Here is a 20,537-nt window from a genome sequence, read left to right on the forward strand (position 1 = left end):
GATAAAATAAGGGTTTTTTTTTTGAAGTGGTATTCAACCAGTACTAGGTACCAGCACCTATGAAGGGGGAGAGGGGCTCTCCCAAGTCCTGCAGGAGGAATTGGTGGAAATTGGCATAACGTTATCTATGAGCATCAGCACTTAACAAAAAAAAACAGTACCAGATAAAACATTGCCATCTAAATTAGTTACACACCAGTACCCCTAAACTAGATTTTAAGCAGATTTCATCTGCATGCACCCAGCCCTTTAAATGAAGCAATGATTGACTATTTCAGAAGAGGGGTGGTTAATTCACTTCTGTGATCCTCTCCTGAGGAAACATCTAATGGGTGAGTCTAGTTTGGTCTTGATTTAATGGATCTGAACAAAATGTATTTTTCCTTTGGTACTGCCAGTGCAGAAAGTGGGCCATCTGAAAAACAGCCTTTCTTTCAGCCATTGAGAGATAATGATCCCAGTCAGCCCTGGTGACTGACAATTAGATGCATGCAATATATGTTCTGATGAGCATCAAACCAAACAGTTCCGTGGAGCCCAGATGAGCATTGCACTGTGGATAAGGTACATAATGGCTACATACATGGAATGCTGTTTCTCTTTACGGATTTCCTTTGCTGGATTGGGGAAAATATGTTTAGAGCCTTCTTTATTTAAAGCAATCTTTGTTGTTGTAGTAACTGTAGTTTTTTCCCTCCTCTCTCTCATTACAGACATGTGAAGCTGGAAACTTTTCTATCCACATTGCACTTAGTAATCTGAGAAAAGATGGCAAAAGCTGAGTTCTTGGTTTCTAATTTTTTTAAAGTTACTTTGAATGTGAACAGAAATACAATAGGATGAGTTTGCACTGTTTAAAACCCCTCGTAAGAGAGAGTCTGACTGCTCTCGACTGAATTCACTATCCTACAATGCACTGCTGAAAATCACCTAGGCAGCTAGGCCTGTAGTGACCTCATTTTAGATCACAAGGGTTGCTTAACCAGATAGCAGATTTACCTCCACGAGTGTTGCTTAAATGAGTGTTCCTGATAAATGAGTTCTTCTTTCCACCCCATCTATCTATACAATTCTGGCCAAAGTATGCATCTATCAGAAATTAAGTAAATAGCAGGTAGCTCCAGATTATTCAAATTAGCATATACTGAGCCTCATGGGACAGGAATGGACATCTGGATTATTTTTCTAGCATAATTTTTCTTTACAAATTTGTAATAGTTCTAAATTTGTGTGGATCTTTTAACTCTAGGATCCAAGACTTGTAAGATCCCTTATCCAACAAAGAATCCTTTCACATGGCTATTCTATTTTGTATCCTGCCCTAACTATACCTATGAGGTATGTATTTTTAATCAGCACAGCAGGTATCTTTATAAGATTTAGGCCTTGCTTGATGGATATACATTTAAAGTGGTAATAAGCCTAAAGGGAACTTCTGAGAGCTTGAATTGCATGCTGCAAGATTAATTCATGTGTAATAAAAATGTCAAATCTGTAAGCAATAGTCATGTCCTGGTTTGTGTACAACATACAAGGTGCATTTGGGGGTTAAGTACGCATTACACTTTTTACATGCCCCCCAAGCCTGATTCAGATTGAGACTATGGCACTAAGTGAGAAGAGGTATTAGGCTTCCCTCCTGAGCCATTTTCCCAACCTGGGGAAACCTACCCGTCTTCCTTCAGGACACATGCAGCCCCCAGGCTATTTCTGGTCAGGAATATGGTCATGGTAGCACAAGGCTGAAGAAGGGAAGGTAAAATTGACAGCCTTTGAGGAAGTGAAGACGAAATTAACAAACCCTCTGAGGAGCGATCTTCGCCAGCTCTGTTTTTTTAAACTACTCTTGTGTAAAGAGGTGAACTTGACGGAGACTTTGGCTCTTTTTAAAACTACACTTCCCAGCTAACATTGTGTCTCCCTACACTTCAGTGTCCTTGTGTAAGATGTCTCGTGTAGACAGACTTCCACTCAGAATCAAGCCTCTTTATGTTTGGGAATTCAGTTCCCAATAGGGAACTTGCAGCTGTCATCTGACTGACAGTCCTCAGGGTAGATCTGGGGAGGACATGTGGAAAATGTAATGTGTAGCGATGTCCATAGTAGCATTTGTAGAGAATAAGCCATTCAGTCCTTCAGAACATAAGTAGACACTATGTAGCATGGCACGATGGCCAGTATGACAATAAACACATACTTGTTAAGATACTATAAAATTGTTAAAAAAAAATTAAAACCCAAAAGTTAGTAAATTAAGAGAATTAAATCAGTATGTTAGTATTGAAGTGGGGAGGTTTGTGGAAATGGGAATATTCCAGTGGGAGACTGGAAGGGTTGTACAACATATTAGGGACATATTATCGTTCCGCCGGGCCTGTAAGACAGAGCTGTTCCGCCAGGCATTCGGTGGTTGAAGGGGGCGGTGCCATGTCGGCCTCCCACCTTTGGGGTGGGGGTGGGGGTTCTCCCCACCATTGCACTTGGTTAATTTATTTCATTATTGTTTTGTATGTTGATTTTAGTATTGTTGTTTTCTTGTTTTTATTGATTTTAACTTGTTCACCGCCCAGAGCCCCTGAGGATGAGCGGTATATAAATTGAAATATATATAAAAAAAATAACTCCCCCTCCCTCAAAAATTGAAGGGCAAAGGATTTGTAAGTCTGCCCTGGGTGCAGAAAGGTCCAATTGGAATCCTACATGGCCCCGAGGATCATGCTCCACATTCCACACACATGATTTTTTTGCAGATTGTATGCATGACTGCATTTCAGTTCTTTTATCAAAGTGATCTTGTTTGTACAAACTGATATTAGAAATAGATATGTATTTTTTATTTAAAGGACTAGTTGTGGTAGCAGTTTTAATCATGTGAAATAGTTCTGAATTTTCTTGGCTATTACAGCTGGGGACGTGGATTGGTTTTACTATCATGACTCAGTGCGTTCCAGGTGAATAGTATTCTTGGTTTTAAAATTTGGGGGTATTAATCTCACTAGTATATTTTATAAATATTTTCTTTCTTTCTTTATCTTTTGTAGTGGGATTATTCACCTTGCTTTGTTTCATTCAATTGACTGTCTGGGCAAGAGACAAACATTACACTTATCTAAGAGAATTTAAGGACTATCCTAGTCTTCGAATGTCTATCGTTCCTTTCTTATTGTAGCTTTATACTGACTGTAAGAAGCAAAGCTGGTGAGCTATTATGGACACAAGTACAGGCCGTGGGAGATGACATGAAGATAATTTAGGTGAGGTATTCCTGGTGCATGCTGAATCTGCTCTACAGTGAGAAATTCCATGGGCTCAGTGGCCCCATCTCCTTGCATTTCTGAATTTGCAAGAAGCGGTTTTGGTTCCCATTTTCCTATTGCCTCTTTAGCAATAAGGTCTTTCAAGACTAACTACACCTGGTTTGTCAGGATGTTGTCTGCTGCTGAGAGAAGGCACTGTCTGTATACATCTGGCAAAGAGAAGCATGAAAGTTTATCATGTCATAGCCTGAAGTTCCACAAACAGGCTTGTTAAAGAAGACATATCCAAAGCCACAGGAAAGAAAGTTGATTGGACTACCTCAGTCAGCAGAAAAAATGGCAGCTTGCTTATGACATAACTGAAGGTCTTACATGGACAGAAGAATTGGTCTGAGAATCATGAACAATTTACACATAGTCCTGTTGGGATTATACCATTTCAGACTGCAAGGTGGGGTCGTGCATGTGAACATTCCCCTTATAAGAAATTTCCTGTACAGAGAGAACTATCACATGAAGAATAAGAAAGGTTCTAGCCTGGCCCTTTGACCAATATTCTTGCTTTCTACACTCAGAAAGTCTCTTATGTGGGGAGAGGTATTCAAATATGCCTCTCTCCCCACAATTGGAAGTTCTAAGAGGACTCTCAAGTGGAGAAGAATCCCATTGATTATAGTCGAGTTAGAAGAATGTAACTATGCTTACGATGTACTGTATATCACGTGTTTATTCTGTCTGCATTTCTTATTATCGGAAAACATTTGGTGCTGCAATCTTGTGCTCACTTACTTGGGAGTAAGACCCAAATTAGAGGGATTTACTTCTGGGCAACACACGTATGATCTAAACAAGGGGCCTCAGCCATAGTCGTAAACAGAATACTTGTCTTCACATGTGTCAAAGGAAATATTGAATCCTCCAGTAATGTATTTCTCCATAGAGAGTTAAGTCAGTTTTGAGAAGGCTCTGTGCAAATCATACCGAGAAATTAATGCACTATTGTCTTAAACACACTTTTAAGTACTTATTTTAGACTTTAACAAAAAAGGGGGGCTCTGACTGTTTCCTGACAAGATTTATTTCTCTAGAAATGATGTATAGAAAATTTTTTGCAACTATTTGTAAAGAGACAATATGCAATAAATTCAAATGTATATTTTAAATTCAGTCCATATTATTATAGCAGTAGAAGACTCAGTGAAGTTTTATAATATTTTTGTTTAGTATCTCACTTAAGTTTTTTAAAAAATCCAAAGGAGGATAAAAACATACATGTACACAGACATAAAATATATACATAACCCATAAGTCTTTCTCACATAGCATACTGTACCTGAGAAGGGATGGTTTGGGACATGGTAACAGGTGTTAATGGAAAACAGTAAATCATAATTATTGATTTAAGGTACAGTTGAAATTGATTTATTCCTATACACATTTATAAGAAGTCTTTCTATTAAAATTATTCAAGGTGACTAATGAACTATACTTTCTTTGTAATATGATGGCTGTTGGTAAAGAGACTCACATGGGAAGTAGTGGGTGAGCACCTTTCCACTGATACAGCAGAGGGGTACGGAGAAGTCTTTTATCACACCTGTGCAGCCGCTCAAAAAGAATGTTGCCCTGGCTTGGTGAAAAGCTTCCCAGATCCTATGGTAAGACAGTTCCTCAGATGTTTCCCACATGATTTTCCACACACACAGTTTCCCTTCCAGCAGCAATCACACCACTCAGATTACTAGGACTTACAGTGAAATCCTAAACAGAGTCACTCCAGTCTAAGGCCATGGGCTTAAACTGGAGTAACGTTGCTTAGGATTTCGCTGTTAATGTACTAGTCTCCCATATGGTGACTTAAAAAAACAAAATGCTATTTATTTATTTTTTAAAAATTCCCTGGCCATATAGCTCAACAATTCCCCAGAGTGCTTAAAGCATCAAAGCATAGAACCCAGTGATAACAGATGTTCAATGAACTAGAGATTAAAGTGCTTACTGGAAGAACGAGATGTTCCTGCTAACTATATTTGAGAAATGGTGTGAAAAGTAATAGTACTTTGGGGATGTCTTGCACGTGGGTTTCCTAATGACTTCTCTGAGAGTTACACACAGCACGAGAGCTACAGGCTAAATCCAAACCTCCACCAGCAGATGTAGGGGAAATGGCACACATGTGAACCCAACCGCTGGAATGCATCACTGGGCCTAAATGGAATTTAAGTAGTAGCCAAGCTTTGGAATTCTCACCCGAAATGCTGATAGGTTTTCACAACTTAGAGTTATAAACTAGCAGAGGTGAACCATGAATGCCCGTAAGACTTTGGGAACAGAAATGTTTCCTGCAGCAATAAAACCTCACAATTCCATAGCTGGCCACGGATCCCTGCGAACTCATTGGCCTTTTAGCCATAGCCAGTGCCTGCCCAGGTTTTGGCAGGACAGAAAAAAAACACAGTTCATCATTGTTAGCAAGTCTGGTCCAAAACATAACTGCTACAGCATGACTTTAAAAACAGTTGCTTCTGGTGGAAATGATGGACTTGCATACTCAGTTTTTCAAAGGTGCACACACACAAACACACACACACACACAAGTGATTTTGTACCAAACCTTAATCTCTATTTGTATCAAACCATTTTGTATCAAAGCCTACTTCATCTGATCCTATTATTGTTCTCCACTGGTAGTACTATGCTTAATTACTGTGTTTGTGAAAAGCTTGTTCCATGTTTGGAGAATTCCAGCATGGCAGGACCCTCAGCTGAGAAGGCCCCCATTTCAGTTGTTGCAGAGCTCCTCTATGCTTTTGTCTGCCGAGAGAAAGCAGGGGTCACCTTCACGTCTCTGTTAGCACCAGCTGCGCGTGGGTGGAGAGGAATTTCCTCATCCTCCATCTGTTGTTTAGCAAAGTTCACAAAAACCTATGGGAAGAAAAGCAGAGAGGTGTGTCATCAGAATTGCCTTCAATTCTGTTAAGGACGGATGCAAGGAATCCAGAGGCTCTGTGAACATCAAGAATGTGGATGAATCCTAATTCCATTTTGTCAAGCTTGGAAAAGTGATTCCCTGCTTAGGGTTGTCAATAGACTGGAGAAAAATGCCCTGTCCCTTTAATACAGTCTTAGTAATTGGAAATGGGGAGTTAAAGCTTTCCTGGCATGGAGGTAAATAACATTCAATTAAGCCTGTTAAAGGGACAGGATGTTTTCTCCTGGCCTGCTGGTAACCCTAGTTATCACTTGTCATACAGTTTGTCAGATCTCCAGGCTTTGCACCCCTAAACTCCCCTCTTAAAGATCTTCCTTTCTCTGCAGCAGTTGTGTGATTCAGGGAAAGTGAGTCGAGTTTGGGGAACCCTAACTCAACTCATCAAAAAACATTTTTTTAAAAAAATAACATGTAGTTTGGCCCTTACATTCTTCTAACTACAATGAAGTCAGTGGGTTAAAAGAGTGTAAGTTTGTTTACGACTGCAGTACAAGTCCCCCTATGCAATTAAGGCATACTGGTTAGAAATATTAAAGCATATATAACCTTTATAAAGAACTGCCAAAACGTTGCTTGTCAATCATTTTCAAAACTTTAAGATACTTGATTAACAAACATTTGCATTTCCTAGGTGGGGTTTTTACACTTTCCATGGGTTTTACCTTACCTGATCTAGAGTAGTTTGTGAGACAGAATATTCTTCAATATTCAGATATTCCTTGTTGGAGAGAATTAATCGGAAGATCCTGGCCAGGGAGTAGGCGCATATCTGGTACTGAAGCATGTTGTAGTGCTTCTCTCTCTGTATGCTGCCTGGGAAGTTCAGCTGTATGAACCGCTCAGCTAAACTTGGATCTGGAGGCAATCCAGGTTTAGGGGCCTTGATTTTCATGGTAACAATGTAGCCATCTCCATATCTGTAAAATAACCCAGAGTTTATATACTGACGGGTTATACTTCTCATTGAACAATGGATGATACTTCTCATTGAAACACTCCTCTATCAGCCATATAGTTCAGTGGCAGAATATACACATTTAGTATCCTGAAGGTCCCAGGCTCAAGTCTAGACATTTAGATGATGAGAAAGACCTCTAGGAGCCACTACCAGTTACAGTAGACAATACTAGACAGACTAGTGGCCTGATTGTATCAGGGTCTCATGCTGTTTTCTGGGAGTTCACTTGAAAACAAGCTGATGCAGAAAAACCATACACAAAAAAACGCCAGCCATCAATAACTATTTTGTATGCAATTGCATGGCAAAATAGAAAAGTTGTACAGTTGTGTATTGTTAGTTGCTTAGAGCCACTTGTACAGGAGAGAGAGAGTGTAAATTCAGTAACTAAACAACCCCGTATCAGTTCTGCATAAGGGTTGACTTGATGTTTGGTGAACTCAGTAAACTGAACTATTTGTTCAGCATTTGATCATCAAGTTGCCCCACGTTTATTGGCATTCCTTGACATGAAATTGGCCCTTGGGAGTGGCTGGGATGAGCTAACTTGAGGATCAAAGTTAGATATTGTTAAGCTTGTTGATTTCAGTTAGCTCAATTATCTATAAATTGGTGCTGTAATATAGCTGTAATGTCACGAGATGAAATAATTTTTGTGCAAAAGACCAGAAGTGAATATTCTCCACCTCCTCCAGCCCTTCCTGCCCCTCAAATGGCCGCTGCGGCACTGGCACACCGTGGCGATTTGAGGGGCAGAAGAGCTGGAGGAGGCAGCTCCGGCCTTCCCCACCACCCCGCAGGCTCGGGCGGCAGCGTGGTGGTGGCAGAGGAGCTGGGCTGGAGCCACCGCAAGGTCGGTGGCGGGGGAGGTGGGGGGGTTAATGTTTAAAGGATCCCACCGCTGCTTGCAATGCAGCGAATGCTTCAGAATGCTTTGCTTTGGGGGATACCGAAGCATTACGAATCAGGTTGCTTCGGTAACTTTACCTGAAGCAACACCCAAAGCACACAGCCCTAGTCCCACTTATTCTAAATTACTCACAAAACCCCTCTTTTTTCTATTGTTCCTGTTTCTTAATGAAAGCTATTCTTTCAAGGTTGGCCTCATCAACCAGCAGAGGGAGCTGACTGTCAGGCATGAGATTTTTGGATTCAATTGAAGGCTGGTAAATATTTAACCATTTTATTATTTTTAACAAGTAAGGTAAAAGTGGTATTAATACTCTTAATATATCCTGTAAAATTATTATTTGGTGTGTTAAGATACTTGGGAGGAAATGCAATGAAAACAAAAGATTGTAACTGTGTTTTGTCACAGCAAGAGTGACACAGATTGATGTGCAGTGACAATTTTGGGTATTTTTATTTATTTATTTTTATTGATTTATATTTCAATTTATATACCGCCCATCCCCAGGGGCTCTGGGTGGTGAACAGTTAAAATCTATAAAAACAAGAACTAAAATCAATATACAAACAATAAAACAAATTAACAAAGTGCAGTGGTGGGGAGAACCCTGTGAGTACAGGGTTCTGTAATATGATGCTGTAATATGGCTGTAATGAGCCAAATAGCCTTTATGTTTGTTGCAGTCTTCAGCTGTACAAGGTAATAAAGCAGTAAACAGTAACTATCCGGATACAGTTATTACCATTAAATTAGCACAACTGTTGAAGTGCACAGATTTGGAATTAGAAAATAAGCAACTGAATTACTCCTTTGGTGTAGGTGTATCCCACAAAAAATAGTCTAACCAGACATTCTCTCTTCCCAGGGAATGCTAGAAAATGGAAAACTTTGAAATGGGGCTAGGGAATTCTCAGTCACATTACAATGCTACACACTTCCAGGATTCTTGGGGTAGAGTGGGGGAAACCACAACAATTAAACAGCTGTTAGTGATGCAGAGATGTCCCTAAAGACATACTGTAGTGTGGTCTTGCAAAAGAGACTCTCAGTGAATTGTGCCCAGCGCAACAATAACTCGCCATGTTTTCCTCATTGAAAAGTAATTCATAATTATATAAACATGAGACGTAAATCTTTGAACATACTTGTATTTGAGTTGCTGAATAGTCCCCAGGCATTTGAAAGACCCTTTAACCATGATAGCCAGGCGTGTACAGAGTGCCTCGCATTCTTCCATGCTGGTAGAAAACAAAGATCATGCACCATTTTAGCATTACAGCAAAAAAGACCTGCAGTCCTAGTATGTACAAATAGTTTGTACTGGACCCAACCACACACAACAAACCTTCCACTGTGTTCTATCTTGACCTTGCCATGAAGCTCAGCTGTTTTTGCAAACTAGTTGCTTCTTTCACTAAAGAACAAAACTGATGAGGATCAGTAGCTTCTGCTTCACATTCTCAGGTGTTTCATTTTTGTTCAAGATTAAGCTATGTGGAGAAACTTCAGGATTTGGGCTTGACACCCATCCCCACCCCACCCCCGCGCACAAATTTAGTTTTAACAGTTTATCTCGTAGCAGAAGACAGGCAGGAAGGGGGAAGTCTTTCAATGTTTCTTGAATGCAGAATGCTAGCACTTCAGAGAGAAGGTTAAGAAGGATTCCCCCGATGTGCTAGTTTTCTACTTTCAGCAAGTTTTTAACATGTTGAATACTCTGTTTCCAAGAGGACTGTACCATGTGCTTACTCTGAATATATAATTGGCCACAGGCAAGAACAAAGTCTTGGATTCCACTGCTGATTGTATGTGAGTGATGTGCATTACCTGTGTGAGGTCAGAACCACAGCTCTTCCCTCTCTTATCACACTGACAATCGAGTTCCATAAGAAACGTCGGGACTGAGGGTCCATTCCTGTAGTTGGCTCATCCTGGAAGAACAAGATAATAGTAATGAAGATGATAAAAAAATATTTACAACTATCTACCAATGAACTTTTATTGTTATCAAAGAATTCTTTTTTCAGGCCAAAAATGAGACAGGTGACTATTTATACAAGCAGCTAAGACAACAAAGAAGCAATCATGTAGATATTTTTTCTGATGGCATACTGCAATGTTCTTAACTGGTACAAGGTCCTCTATGGAACTGCTGGAGATAGCTGTTCTAGCCACTGATTCTCTACCATATGTGTGTTCAGCTTAGATAAATAGTGTTCTCTAGCCAATCACTGGCTTCCCATCGGAAGCATTCATAAGAACGAGGAAACTGGCAAGGCGGGGGAAGCTGATGCCATTTTGGAGTTTGTGTAAATTACACATGCATCCAATAACTATTTTCTGAATAGTACTGGTGGAATGAACGAAAGATGGAGTAGGGAAGCGGGAAAGCTGATGCTTGTCTGTGTGACTTCAGGAAAGGGCACTGCTTAATGGAAGATCACAAGGGTTGCATAGAGAAGCTTCAGCCCCTGACCTCGGAAAGGATTTTAGGCCAGGAAAACACTTCTGCCTGAGATCTTGGAGGGCTGTTGTAGAAACACAGGGATAAGATGGATCATTTGGTTGACTGAATGTAAGGCAGCTTATTGTGAGAGTGGACTGTTAAATCTCTCCCATGGTTGAGATGCAGCAGAATTCCCAGGCCTCTGAAGCATGGCTAGAACCAACCTCACATAGAGATGTGGGACAGCCTCTTCTAAGGGCATAATGTGAACTTGGGGTATGTGTGTAAGTGGGCCTCCAAATTTAATTCAGAAAAGTATGTGCCTCAGGTATCATCATCATCATCATCATAACATTCACTTTATATACCGCCCTTCAGGACAACTAAACACCCACTCAGAGCGGTTTACAAGGTATGTTATTATTATCCCCACAACAATCACCCAGTGGAGGTGGGTGGGGCTGAGAGAGCTCCAGAGAACTGTGACTAGCCCAAGGTCACCCAGCTGGCTTCAAGCGCAGGACTGAAGAATCAAACCTGGCTCTGCAAATTAGAGTCCCATCACTCTTAACCACTACATCAAACTGGCTCTCAACCCATCTCTCCAGATTAGAGTCCCAGATTAGAGTCTCCAGATTAGAGTTTCTCAGAAGTCTGGAAAACTTTGGCCGTTTCCACACAGCCAGGCGTTCCTGCCCGGTTCCCACTTATTGTGTGTGTTTTGCTGAGTCGCTCCGAAACCTCAGCTTTCACACACACTCCCCAAAAGCGCTTACCTTTCACTTTGAGATCTCATGATGGCCTCCAGAGTTCATTAAAAAAGTGGTTTGGGAGGGGAGGTCGGGCAATTTTGTCGTCGTTGCCCGCCTCCCTTTCAATTTTTTTTTTTTACTTTGCACATGCATGATTCCCTGCTGAGACCTTCGGGGGAGGAGCTAGGAATGAGTGGGGGATTTCTCAGAGCACTTTAACCATTCACATGCAAAAGAATGCAGAAGAAGCATTCCGTCAAACCGTGACAAAAGAAAATACCAAGGAAAGCATGGTCCTAGAAAAAGGGCCTTAAAATGGTAGGAAAACTGCCTGCAAACATTTTGCAAACTGAGACATGTGGAACCTTGGGGAAAAGCTGCCAGAGTTCTGTGGGTGGGTCATGCCTAAGGATCTAGAGGTATATCTTGCAGATTTACATGAAGTACTGAGGGCCTAACCACCCAACACAATTGTTCTGGGTCAGCAAATGTGCTTTTTCAGGTATTTTTGCTTCTCAGGTACACATGGCTCTAATTTGGACTGAGATCGCAGCTTGCAAGGAGAGGGGAATTAAGACTTCCCCCTGTACTGTTTTCCCAAACTGAAACAGCCTAGAGGTGCTGTTTGCCCCATTGGGGAGCCTTACGTACTGATGAGGTACATGTAGGGTTACCCCAGTAGAGTCATTTCAGGTTAAGAAAAGTGGGTGGCTGAAGCCCCCTCTCCTGGGGAACTTGCAGCACACATCTGATTAAAAGTCCTTGCGGCCATATGAGACACAACCTAAGGGCTGTATAATGTGCATTTAGGCCCCAAGTGCTTGGTGAGTTACCCGATCTCCTTACCACCAAGGTACTTACCAGAAGGACTAAAGGAGGGCAGCCTATCAGTGCAATGGCAGTGGAGAGCTTGCGCTTGTTGCCACCACTGTAAGTACCTGCCAACTGATCAGCATATGTCAAGAGACCAAGCTTCTGAATTCCCCATGCTGCTACCTGTGGAAAAAATAAAGGAATGCAAAAAGAATTTCAAGATACTTAAAATAGCATGGGTTTGATCCTCTATGGATACAGTGTCCATGCAAAAGAAGGATCCTCGTTGCCAGTATAATTCCCACCCAGTCCCTACCTGTGCACATGCACCCAGCATGTCAGGCTGTTATAGGGAGGCCTGTATTTCCCTCCCATAGTTCTGTTCAGCCTTCCCCTTCCCTGTCATGCCCTCTCTCTTCCATTGACACAGTCTTCCCATTCCCATAATAGTTTGCTGTGATGCCCTATAGGGATGTGCAGGTAAACAGTTCCAGTATGCCCTAGGAGGTTTTCTCCATTTCTGGCTGCTATGTCTATAATGCATCAAACTGAGGATTTTATGTTTAGTGTTATACTTATGCCCTGACCTGGATGGTCCAGGCAAGCTCAAACTCATCAGATCTTGAAAGCTAAGCAGGGTTGGCCCTGGTTAATACTTGGATGGGAGACCACTAAGGAAGTCTATGCAGAGGCAGGCAATGGCAAACCACCTCTGTTTCTCTCTTGCCGTGAAAACCCTAGAGGGTCAATGTGCGAACTGATGGCACTTCACGTACACACTATACTCATACTAGCAGAGAACTATTGCCAGTGTTACTATATCCACATAAAAGTAGTGTAGGAAGTAGGAAGACCTACCCATGCCCACTTATTTTTTTGCAGATGTTAGGAAAAGGAGAGCCTACAGCCAATGCAGATTTCCCCCCACCCCTCAAGCAAAAGGTTAACAATAAGGTGGGGGCATTGCTGCTGGGGTGGGTGGGGAGAGTGAGTACTTTGTGGTGCCTGCAACAAATACTTTGTGTTTTGTTTTTAAAGGGCGATAAGAGCATTCCTTTGCTTGGAAGGCAGAACAGAGGACTGCTTGGCCTCTGGGAAATTGAAAAAGGGATCTTTCAGAGTTTAAGGACAAGGGCATGTTGCTCTTCATTATGGAAGTTACGGGTAGCAGATGAAACACATTCCACACTGCCTCCATGGATGCTCTAGCTGGAGAGAAACTGTCGTCTTTCCAGCAATTAAGTATTATGGCTCTGAATTCTGAAAACAAAATGGCAACAGATGCACTATTTTGAGGAAAGTTATCACCATCATTATGCTAATGATAAACATTTCAAGAATAGACAGAGATCTGTTCAGATTATCAAGATGGGGATGGGTTAGTGATAGTACAGGGCCTAGCCAATCAGTGCTGTCTACTAACAGCTTGTGATGCAAACTTGTCAAAGTACTTCCCTTCAAGCAGAAAGGGTGCTTTTGTAACAAATAAGGTGGTGCTTCCAAGCCAGCCTGCCAGCTTTACAAATGTTATATCTATCTTCAATGTAAGTGTACACAATGACGGATGAAGAAATTCCAGCAATGATAGGACACCATCTTCAGCCTTGTGATGAAATGGGAAAACATAAAAGTATTCTGATTCTGTATATCCCTAAAACCAAAACTGTTCACAATTACAGGTAGGAACTCACTTTTCACAGCACATTACAGTTGTGAGCTTCTCCATAGGTCAAGCAGACAGATTTCCTAATTTCTGCAAAAAGACTGTCTATTCTAGAAAAATTCATGATGGCTATCTGGGAATTTAGACTGCCTGTAAGCACCTCATGCATCAAGTTCAAAGTGCCTATATGAGAATCTGAGAAGTGCAGTGACTAGGATCTGGGTTCAAATCACCATTCTGTCATGGAAGCTTGCTGGATGACCTTGGGCCAGTCACAAATGCTCAGCCTAACCTACCTCACAAGGTTGATCCCCACTGGGTAGAAAGGCAGGGCAAAAACAAATAAAAATAAAACAAATATGAATGCCATTCTGCTACATGAAATAGTTGCTACTTTGTATTCACAACATCCTATGAGACCCCTTAAAACATGGAAGAAAGAGCAGATACATTGCTCTTGCTTTTCATGTAATGAAATCTACAGAGAATCCCACTGCGGAGTGGCAACGAAAAAATCCTGAGCAGACTGGCAGAACATATATGATGCAGCCTGTGCAAGGTTGGCCTGGGTGCAATGGTGATATAGCGTGAACACAGCCGGACTACGTTCTTCCTAGACTTGCTACCAGCCTCAAGAGACAGATAAACGTGCAATTCCACCTCGTGCATCAAATACACCACTTCTGTGCTAGTAGCACACAGAGCCCTTTTTGGATGAAGCCCAAAGGGGGAAAATTAATTTAAAAGAGTCATGATTTTAAAGAACTGCAAGTGCTGAAGAAAAAATTACCCTTTCGACTTCTGCTTCTGGGACACCTCGTAGACGAGCATAAAGATACAAGTGCTCTCTTCCTGTGAGTAGATCATCAATAGCATTGAACTGTGGGCAGTAGCCCATGTTTTGATGTACATCAGAGAGATGAGTCAATATGCTTGGGAAAGGAACAGCAAGAGATTAGCTTATCTTTCATGAAAGTGCATTGACAGTTACTAGCTGTGGGAGAGGGACAGGATCCTGCTAAGTTATGCATTTATTTATTTAGAATATTTCTATCCCATCTCTTCAAAAAATCTTTCATTAAGCATGACACCACTTGAATACAATAACGCATTTGGGATTAGCCTCACTTAAAATGTAGCAAGAGCTTAACGAACATGAGTCACCAATAAATTGCAGAAGCCACTGGATGCAAACAATAAATAACTACAATAAATAGAATGGACAAGTTCAATCTTACTTCTGATTCTTTTTTGAACCTACAATAAAACAAAAACCTGTTAAGCAGTTCTTGGAAATCCGAACCCTGCTTTTCAGACCTTTGCTAGAATTGCTTCACACATAACTATACACAAGGAGTGGCCCTGCTTCTATTGCATCATGGCTACATGTTTTGTTGCTGAACAGTTTATGCACCATGGTAACATACTGTGGAAGCCACTGGTCCTGACTTCCAGATAGGCACTTCTAAGGGGAATGTTTGTGACATATAACCACATGACAATACAGAAATGGCTAAATTTTAACCAGATTTTGTCTCCGAGAGAAGCAGCCCTCCTCTATAGCCCTCCCACAGCACTGTGTCCAGGTATACAGGGATGTCCTTTTGTGCCACTCAGCTAAATGAAAGCAATGACCTCTAGATGGTTCCACACAAAATGATTATACCAATGTAGTTTTACAATATATCTAGGAACAAAAACAGGATAATTTGCAACCACCTTCCTTCCATATGAACCTGCCTGCAGGCACCCCATTCATGGAACTCTTTCCCTAGGGAGCTCTGCCTGGAATATTCGCTGTTGTCTTTCAGGCACCAGGCAAAGTTTTTGCCAAGGTGTTTGTGAGACAAGGGTTCCTTTTTCAGTTTTTTATTTACTCTTTTCTTTCTTCCCTGTTCTTACCCACCTCCTGTAACCTGGTTGTTCTGATGCTCTTCTTCAGTTTTATGTTTACGTTTTAAATTTTTATTGTCTTTTCTGTTCATGTTTTAAGTTTTAAATGTCTTCTAAAGTATCATTGTGATGGTTTGGTAACAGTTTCGTTTAGCTGCCCTAGATCCCTCACTGGGAAAAAAAGCAGCACAGGAGATGTTTAAAATAAATAAAAGAAAGAGATGAATCTCAGTGAAATGCCTGGGTCTGCAACTCAATAGTCAGGAAAACTGTATTTAAGACCATGTTTTTAAAATATTGGGCCAACAATCTCAGTAAAGGAGATAATTCATTATGAGTATTTACTAAAGGGGATTTTGCATTTCTAGTTCAGTGTATTAATAGCAAAATAAAACTATGGAAGAAACTACACCAAAGAGAAATTACATTCTGGTACAAGAGAACCTTACACTAACATATCTTATTTGGACAATGCAGTCTTCACTATCTCCACTTTTCTCCCTGGAGATGGAAGAAGAGAGCAGAGCAGGCATAGCTGAGGGCACACACCCTACATGGATCAGATGTGCTGGGTAAGACCAACACAAACCCCTCACACCAAAAAAGACTCCCCGCCCCCCAACACCCTGCCAGAGAACAGGCAGAGGTTGGTAAGGCTAGCACTGTGGCAGTGTGGTCCTGTGCATGCTTATTGAGATGTAAGTCTCACTGAGCAGAATGGGCCTTAGTCTCAAGTATAAAGACTGAAATGTTCACTTCTGTTATTGTAGTTCTGTCACTTCTCAGGAACTTACCTGTAACCAGCCACTACAGCATCACCAGACGTTGTGTTAGTGTCCCCAGTTAGCATTCTGAACGTTGTTGTCTTTCCAGCTCCATTCACTCCCAGGAGACCAAAGCACTAAATTATAAGTTAGCACACAAATCAATACTTCAGAGGATTATCAGATGAGAATCGTTTCAAAATGTGTTACAAAGCTGATATATAACCCACCTCTCCGGGACGAATGCCAACACAGAGTTGGTTCACAGCTGGTGTGCACCTACCTCCATAAATCTAGAATAAGACAAGGGGTTTTAAATTAAAATAAATCCATCACTAGTGCTATCCTAAACAGAGTCAATGAGCTTAGAAGATGCAATTCTGCTTAGGTTCCTGTCATTTTGTCAGTGACAAAATCTATTCAAGCTTGAGAGTTACCTTTTTTAGGGATAACATTGCTTTTCAACAACAAAGCACATGGAAAGAAAGGGGCAATATAATATTGGCAGTTTTATTTTCAGTCCCTTTTCTAATACTCCCAGTACAGAATTTGCTTTTTTCATGGCTGCTGCACACTGTGTCGATATTTTATTGAGCTACCCACTAGGACTCCAAGGTCTCTTTTTCCCTCTTAGTTTCTGCCAGTTTTGAGCCTATTGGGATATACCTGGTTGGGATTTTAAAAAATTATTTTCCTTCCCCACAGCCATTTCTCTATAGATAACACCCAGAGCATAATTATTGTTTTGATATTTTAAACTTCTGCTGATCTCAGGCACTTTGAATATATTAGAAGAGCAGGTTAAAGTTATTTTGAATAAATAAAAATACCTTGGGGCATCTTCCTTTTTTTTCCACAGTAAAGAATAGTTAAATATCCCAAGCAGCCCATAAAAACAAATCTAGTGCCACCAAATACCATTAGTGTTGGGTATACCACTTATTTCTCTTTACTTCAAGCAGATTTCAAAGTTTTGCCTGACTTTTTATAATAGATAAAGGAAGAATACAGATCTGCTATTTCCCACTATTCTGAAAAGGGGGGGAAAGCACTTCTGGCAACATCCCACCATTTCAGGAATGTTTTCCTGATGTTTAGCATCCATTTTTGTTTGAGCATTCCCTCTCTACAACATAATAAAGGGCATTTGCTTTATTTTAAAGTTATCCTTGGGAGTGAAATTGACTAGAGTACGAGCCACTCACTACTGCAGCATGAGACTACATAAGGTGGCTAGTATTAGGCTACATAAGGTGGCTAATATTAGGCTATTTGTATTAAAATATGTACAAAATATAATAACAATAACAACAATAATAAAACATTCAGTTTATATACTGTCCTTCAGGACAACTTAACGCCCACTCAGAGTAGTTTACAAAGTGCGTTATCATCCTCACAACAATCTCTCTGTGAGGTGGGTGGGGCTGAGAGAGCACCAAGAAGCTGTGACTAACCCAAGGCCACCCAACTAGCTTCAAGCAGAGGAGTGGGGAATCAGACCTGGCTCTCTGGATTAGACTCTTGTTGCTCTTAACTACTACACCAAACTGGCAGGGCCCTCCATAAACTAGGAGGATAGCAGAGTAGCAACAATTGCAGGGAAAACATGATGAGTGTTGGTGCTTGCTATATGGTGTATGTGAGAGAAAATAACTTACACTTATCTTAGGTTTGGAAAGGAAATAAGAGTTCTTTATTATAGGAAGTCTATACTCTGATAGGAAAGAGGCGAGCTAGATTCTTTTTTACCTATATAGTCTAAGGATGGGAACGGATTGCAGGACAAGTCCTGCATCTGTGGTGCAAGATGGAGAGGAGATAGTTATATGACAAAGAGAGGAAGAGAAGGATGTCACAAGGAGGAAGTCCTGAGATTAGCAATCTACATCAAGGGATAGTTCAGGGCTGTAAAGAGTAAACAAATGCCCTGACCTCTCTATCTTCCTAACTTTCTTGTTTGACCCCTTCTGAAACCCAAGGAAAGGGACAGCATTAATCCTCCCCTTCTAACAATTTGTTCCCCAAAGTGAAGTTCCATTTCTTTCATTACATTTCTCAATATAATTATTCAGCTACTAATGCTTAATCAGGTTAAAGCTACCGCAATGACAAATGGAAAGTTGTTCCTGTTGCTCTGCAGAAATTATTGTCCATACACAGCATGAGAAACTGAAATGTATATATATAGAGAGAGAGAGAGCGAGAGAGAGAGAGAATGTATAAATCTTGTAAAAAGGCAAATCTTGTTCAGGAATAAAGAAAGCTGGAGGACTAGAAAAGCCATAACTCCAAACACCTGAAAATTAAGTGCCAAATTTTTACTTGGAAATACATCACTTGGAAATACATCAGCATAAGATACTCCTCTGTTGGATGGCAGTCCCATTTCAGGTGAAGGGGGCGGGATAGACTACTCGAATGTCCCTTTCCTGATAAAATAATCTTCCTTGCCCATGGAAATGTAGCATATCAGGGAGAAGGATTCTAGCCAAGCCTTCTTCCTGGTATGCCAGATTCTTATATGTAGGAAAATCTGTTAAAAAAGGTAAAAGGTAAATTCAAAGACACAATCCTCTACCTGCTGTGCAGGAAGGTTTATATCATACTATTTCTGCATGTCTGAATCAGCCCTGATTCTTATTGAGTTTGATGAAGCCTGTTCTTAACTGTCTATCAACAGCTCAGAGCAGATGGTAGTTTTTAAGAAAGCTGAAAGAGGTTTAAGAGATATTTTGATATTCAGCATATTGTCTTTCCTGCCCCAATGAACAGTAAGGGAAATGGATATTTTACAATTCCTGGAAGGTTACCTTGGTCAACTCTTGTAATTTCAAGATATCTGCTTTGCTGCCTCCATTCATGATTCGCTGTCTTTCCTCTGCAACATCCTCATCTTCATCCACAACAGGCATCATGGTATTTTGAGGCAGCCTGAAGAAACCAGAGTGCATTCAGCCCAAGTTTAAAGAGCAACATATTTTGAAAGCCACAAATGTGGTACTTTTCCAGTCACACATGACAATGTGTTGACACTAATTCATTTCCTAGTCTGAGTGTTTTTCAACATACCATCTTGAAGAGCAGAACTTGTGCTGCATCAGAAGATTCAGAAGAAAATAGGCAACCCCTTGCACTGCCAGAGCAGCCATGTTCTTTCCAGCAAAATCCCAATGAAATAGATTCAAAGCATGTTCTTCTCCTTCAGGGGTGAAACCAACCAAAAATCAAACTGAATAACTACCCAAAGAAAGTCTGGCTCATATGAACAAAAGCCATTGAAGTAACTGACTTCAAAAATATAATTCATTTCACAATTAGTAAAGCAATAACTATGCAGTTTCTTTAAGTCTCCTAATAAGGATGCTTTCAAGAAGCTCATTATGTTATCTCAAATATAGAAAAGGAAAAACAGACAAAAGGATAATCCAGGCATCTGCTATTTTATTTTCATGCCCTTCTGGGCTCATCTCTAAGGTTGTATGTATATCTCTTCCTGAACGAACTTTCCAGAGCCCTGCATCAAAGAACTTACAATTTAAACTGTGACACAGAGAAACCTATAAAGGTGGAGGGGTGGGGAGAAGAGCCAATGGTAAAATAAAAATGATGCTAAAATCCAGCTAAAACATACTGAAGCTTTGTTTCAGCTAGGGATGAAGATCATTTAGAGCCACTCTTACAAACTGGATGTTGCTGAAAATGGTGCCTCCGTGGAGGATCTTCCATCCTGCAGTTATAATGTTCAGCAGTACACCCATGTGAACCAGAACTATCACATACTGAATTTCCTCAGTGCATTTCACTGGTTAGGGAACTCGCTTAATGATAGCCTCAATTTACACACTGAGAGTCTCTCTACACAAGACATCTTACACAGGGATGCTCAAGTGACTTACTTTCTGTGTGGTCTTCTAGTCAAGTGTACTCTGTCTCCCTAGCAGGGCATGTGTATCCACAATGGGAGAACAAGTGTAAGATCTTTCACTCGAGTGTCCCCTGTAAGATGTCTTGTGTAAGGAGACTCTGAGTGTTGCCTTGGGTTACAGATGGGTGTGTGCAGATAATTCACCATAGGGATGTTGTTGT

General features: G+C 40.8%; 2 protein-coding genes across 2 annotated transcripts in view; one reads left to right on the top strand and one right to left on the bottom strand.

Annotated features, from left to right (window-relative positions):
- Nucleotides 1-4,645, top strand: part of LOC129330326 (very-long-chain enoyl-CoA reductase-like) — a 43,581-nt gene extending 38,936 nt beyond the window's left edge. Inside the window, exons 10-13 of the mRNA XM_054980356.1 lie at nt 714-771; nt 1,250-1,338; nt 2,906-2,951; nt 3,042-4,645. Of these exons, the coding sequence (XP_054836331.1) occupies nt 714-771; nt 1,250-1,338; nt 2,906-2,951; nt 3,042-3,169 (321 nt within the window). The 3' untranslated portion in view covers nt 3,170-4,645. The remainder of the gene's footprint in view (nt 1-713; nt 772-1,249; nt 1,339-2,905; nt 2,952-3,041) is intronic.
- A 1,414-nt stretch (nt 4,646-6,059) lies between these two features.
- The window catches only part of ABCA4 (ATP binding cassette subfamily A member 4), a 165,086-nt gene continuing 150,608 nt past the window's right edge, over nt 6,060-20,537 (bottom strand). Inside the window, exons 40-49 of the mRNA XM_054979825.1 lie at nt 19,521-19,650; nt 19,262-19,382; nt 16,679-16,741; nt 16,479-16,585; nt 14,582-14,723; nt 12,177-12,311; nt 9,945-10,048; nt 9,263-9,355; nt 6,917-7,166; nt 6,060-6,182 (exon numbers count right to left, since the gene is read on the bottom strand). Of these exons, the coding sequence (XP_054835800.1) occupies nt 6,060-6,182; nt 6,917-7,166; nt 9,263-9,355; nt 9,945-10,048; nt 12,177-12,311; nt 14,582-14,723; nt 16,479-16,585; nt 16,679-16,741; nt 19,262-19,382; nt 19,521-19,650 (1,268 nt within the window). The remainder of the gene's footprint in view (nt 6,183-6,916; nt 7,167-9,262; nt 9,356-9,944; nt 10,049-12,176; nt 12,312-14,581; nt 14,724-16,478; nt 16,586-16,678; nt 16,742-19,261; nt 19,383-19,520; nt 19,651-20,537) is intronic.

This window comes from Eublepharis macularius, chromosome 5, assembly GCF_028583425.1.
Source record: "Eublepharis macularius isolate TG4126 chromosome 5, MPM_Emac_v1.0, whole genome shotgun sequence".
Classification (NCBI taxonomy): domain Eukaryota; kingdom Metazoa; phylum Chordata; class Lepidosauria; order Squamata; family Eublepharidae; genus Eublepharis; species Eublepharis macularius.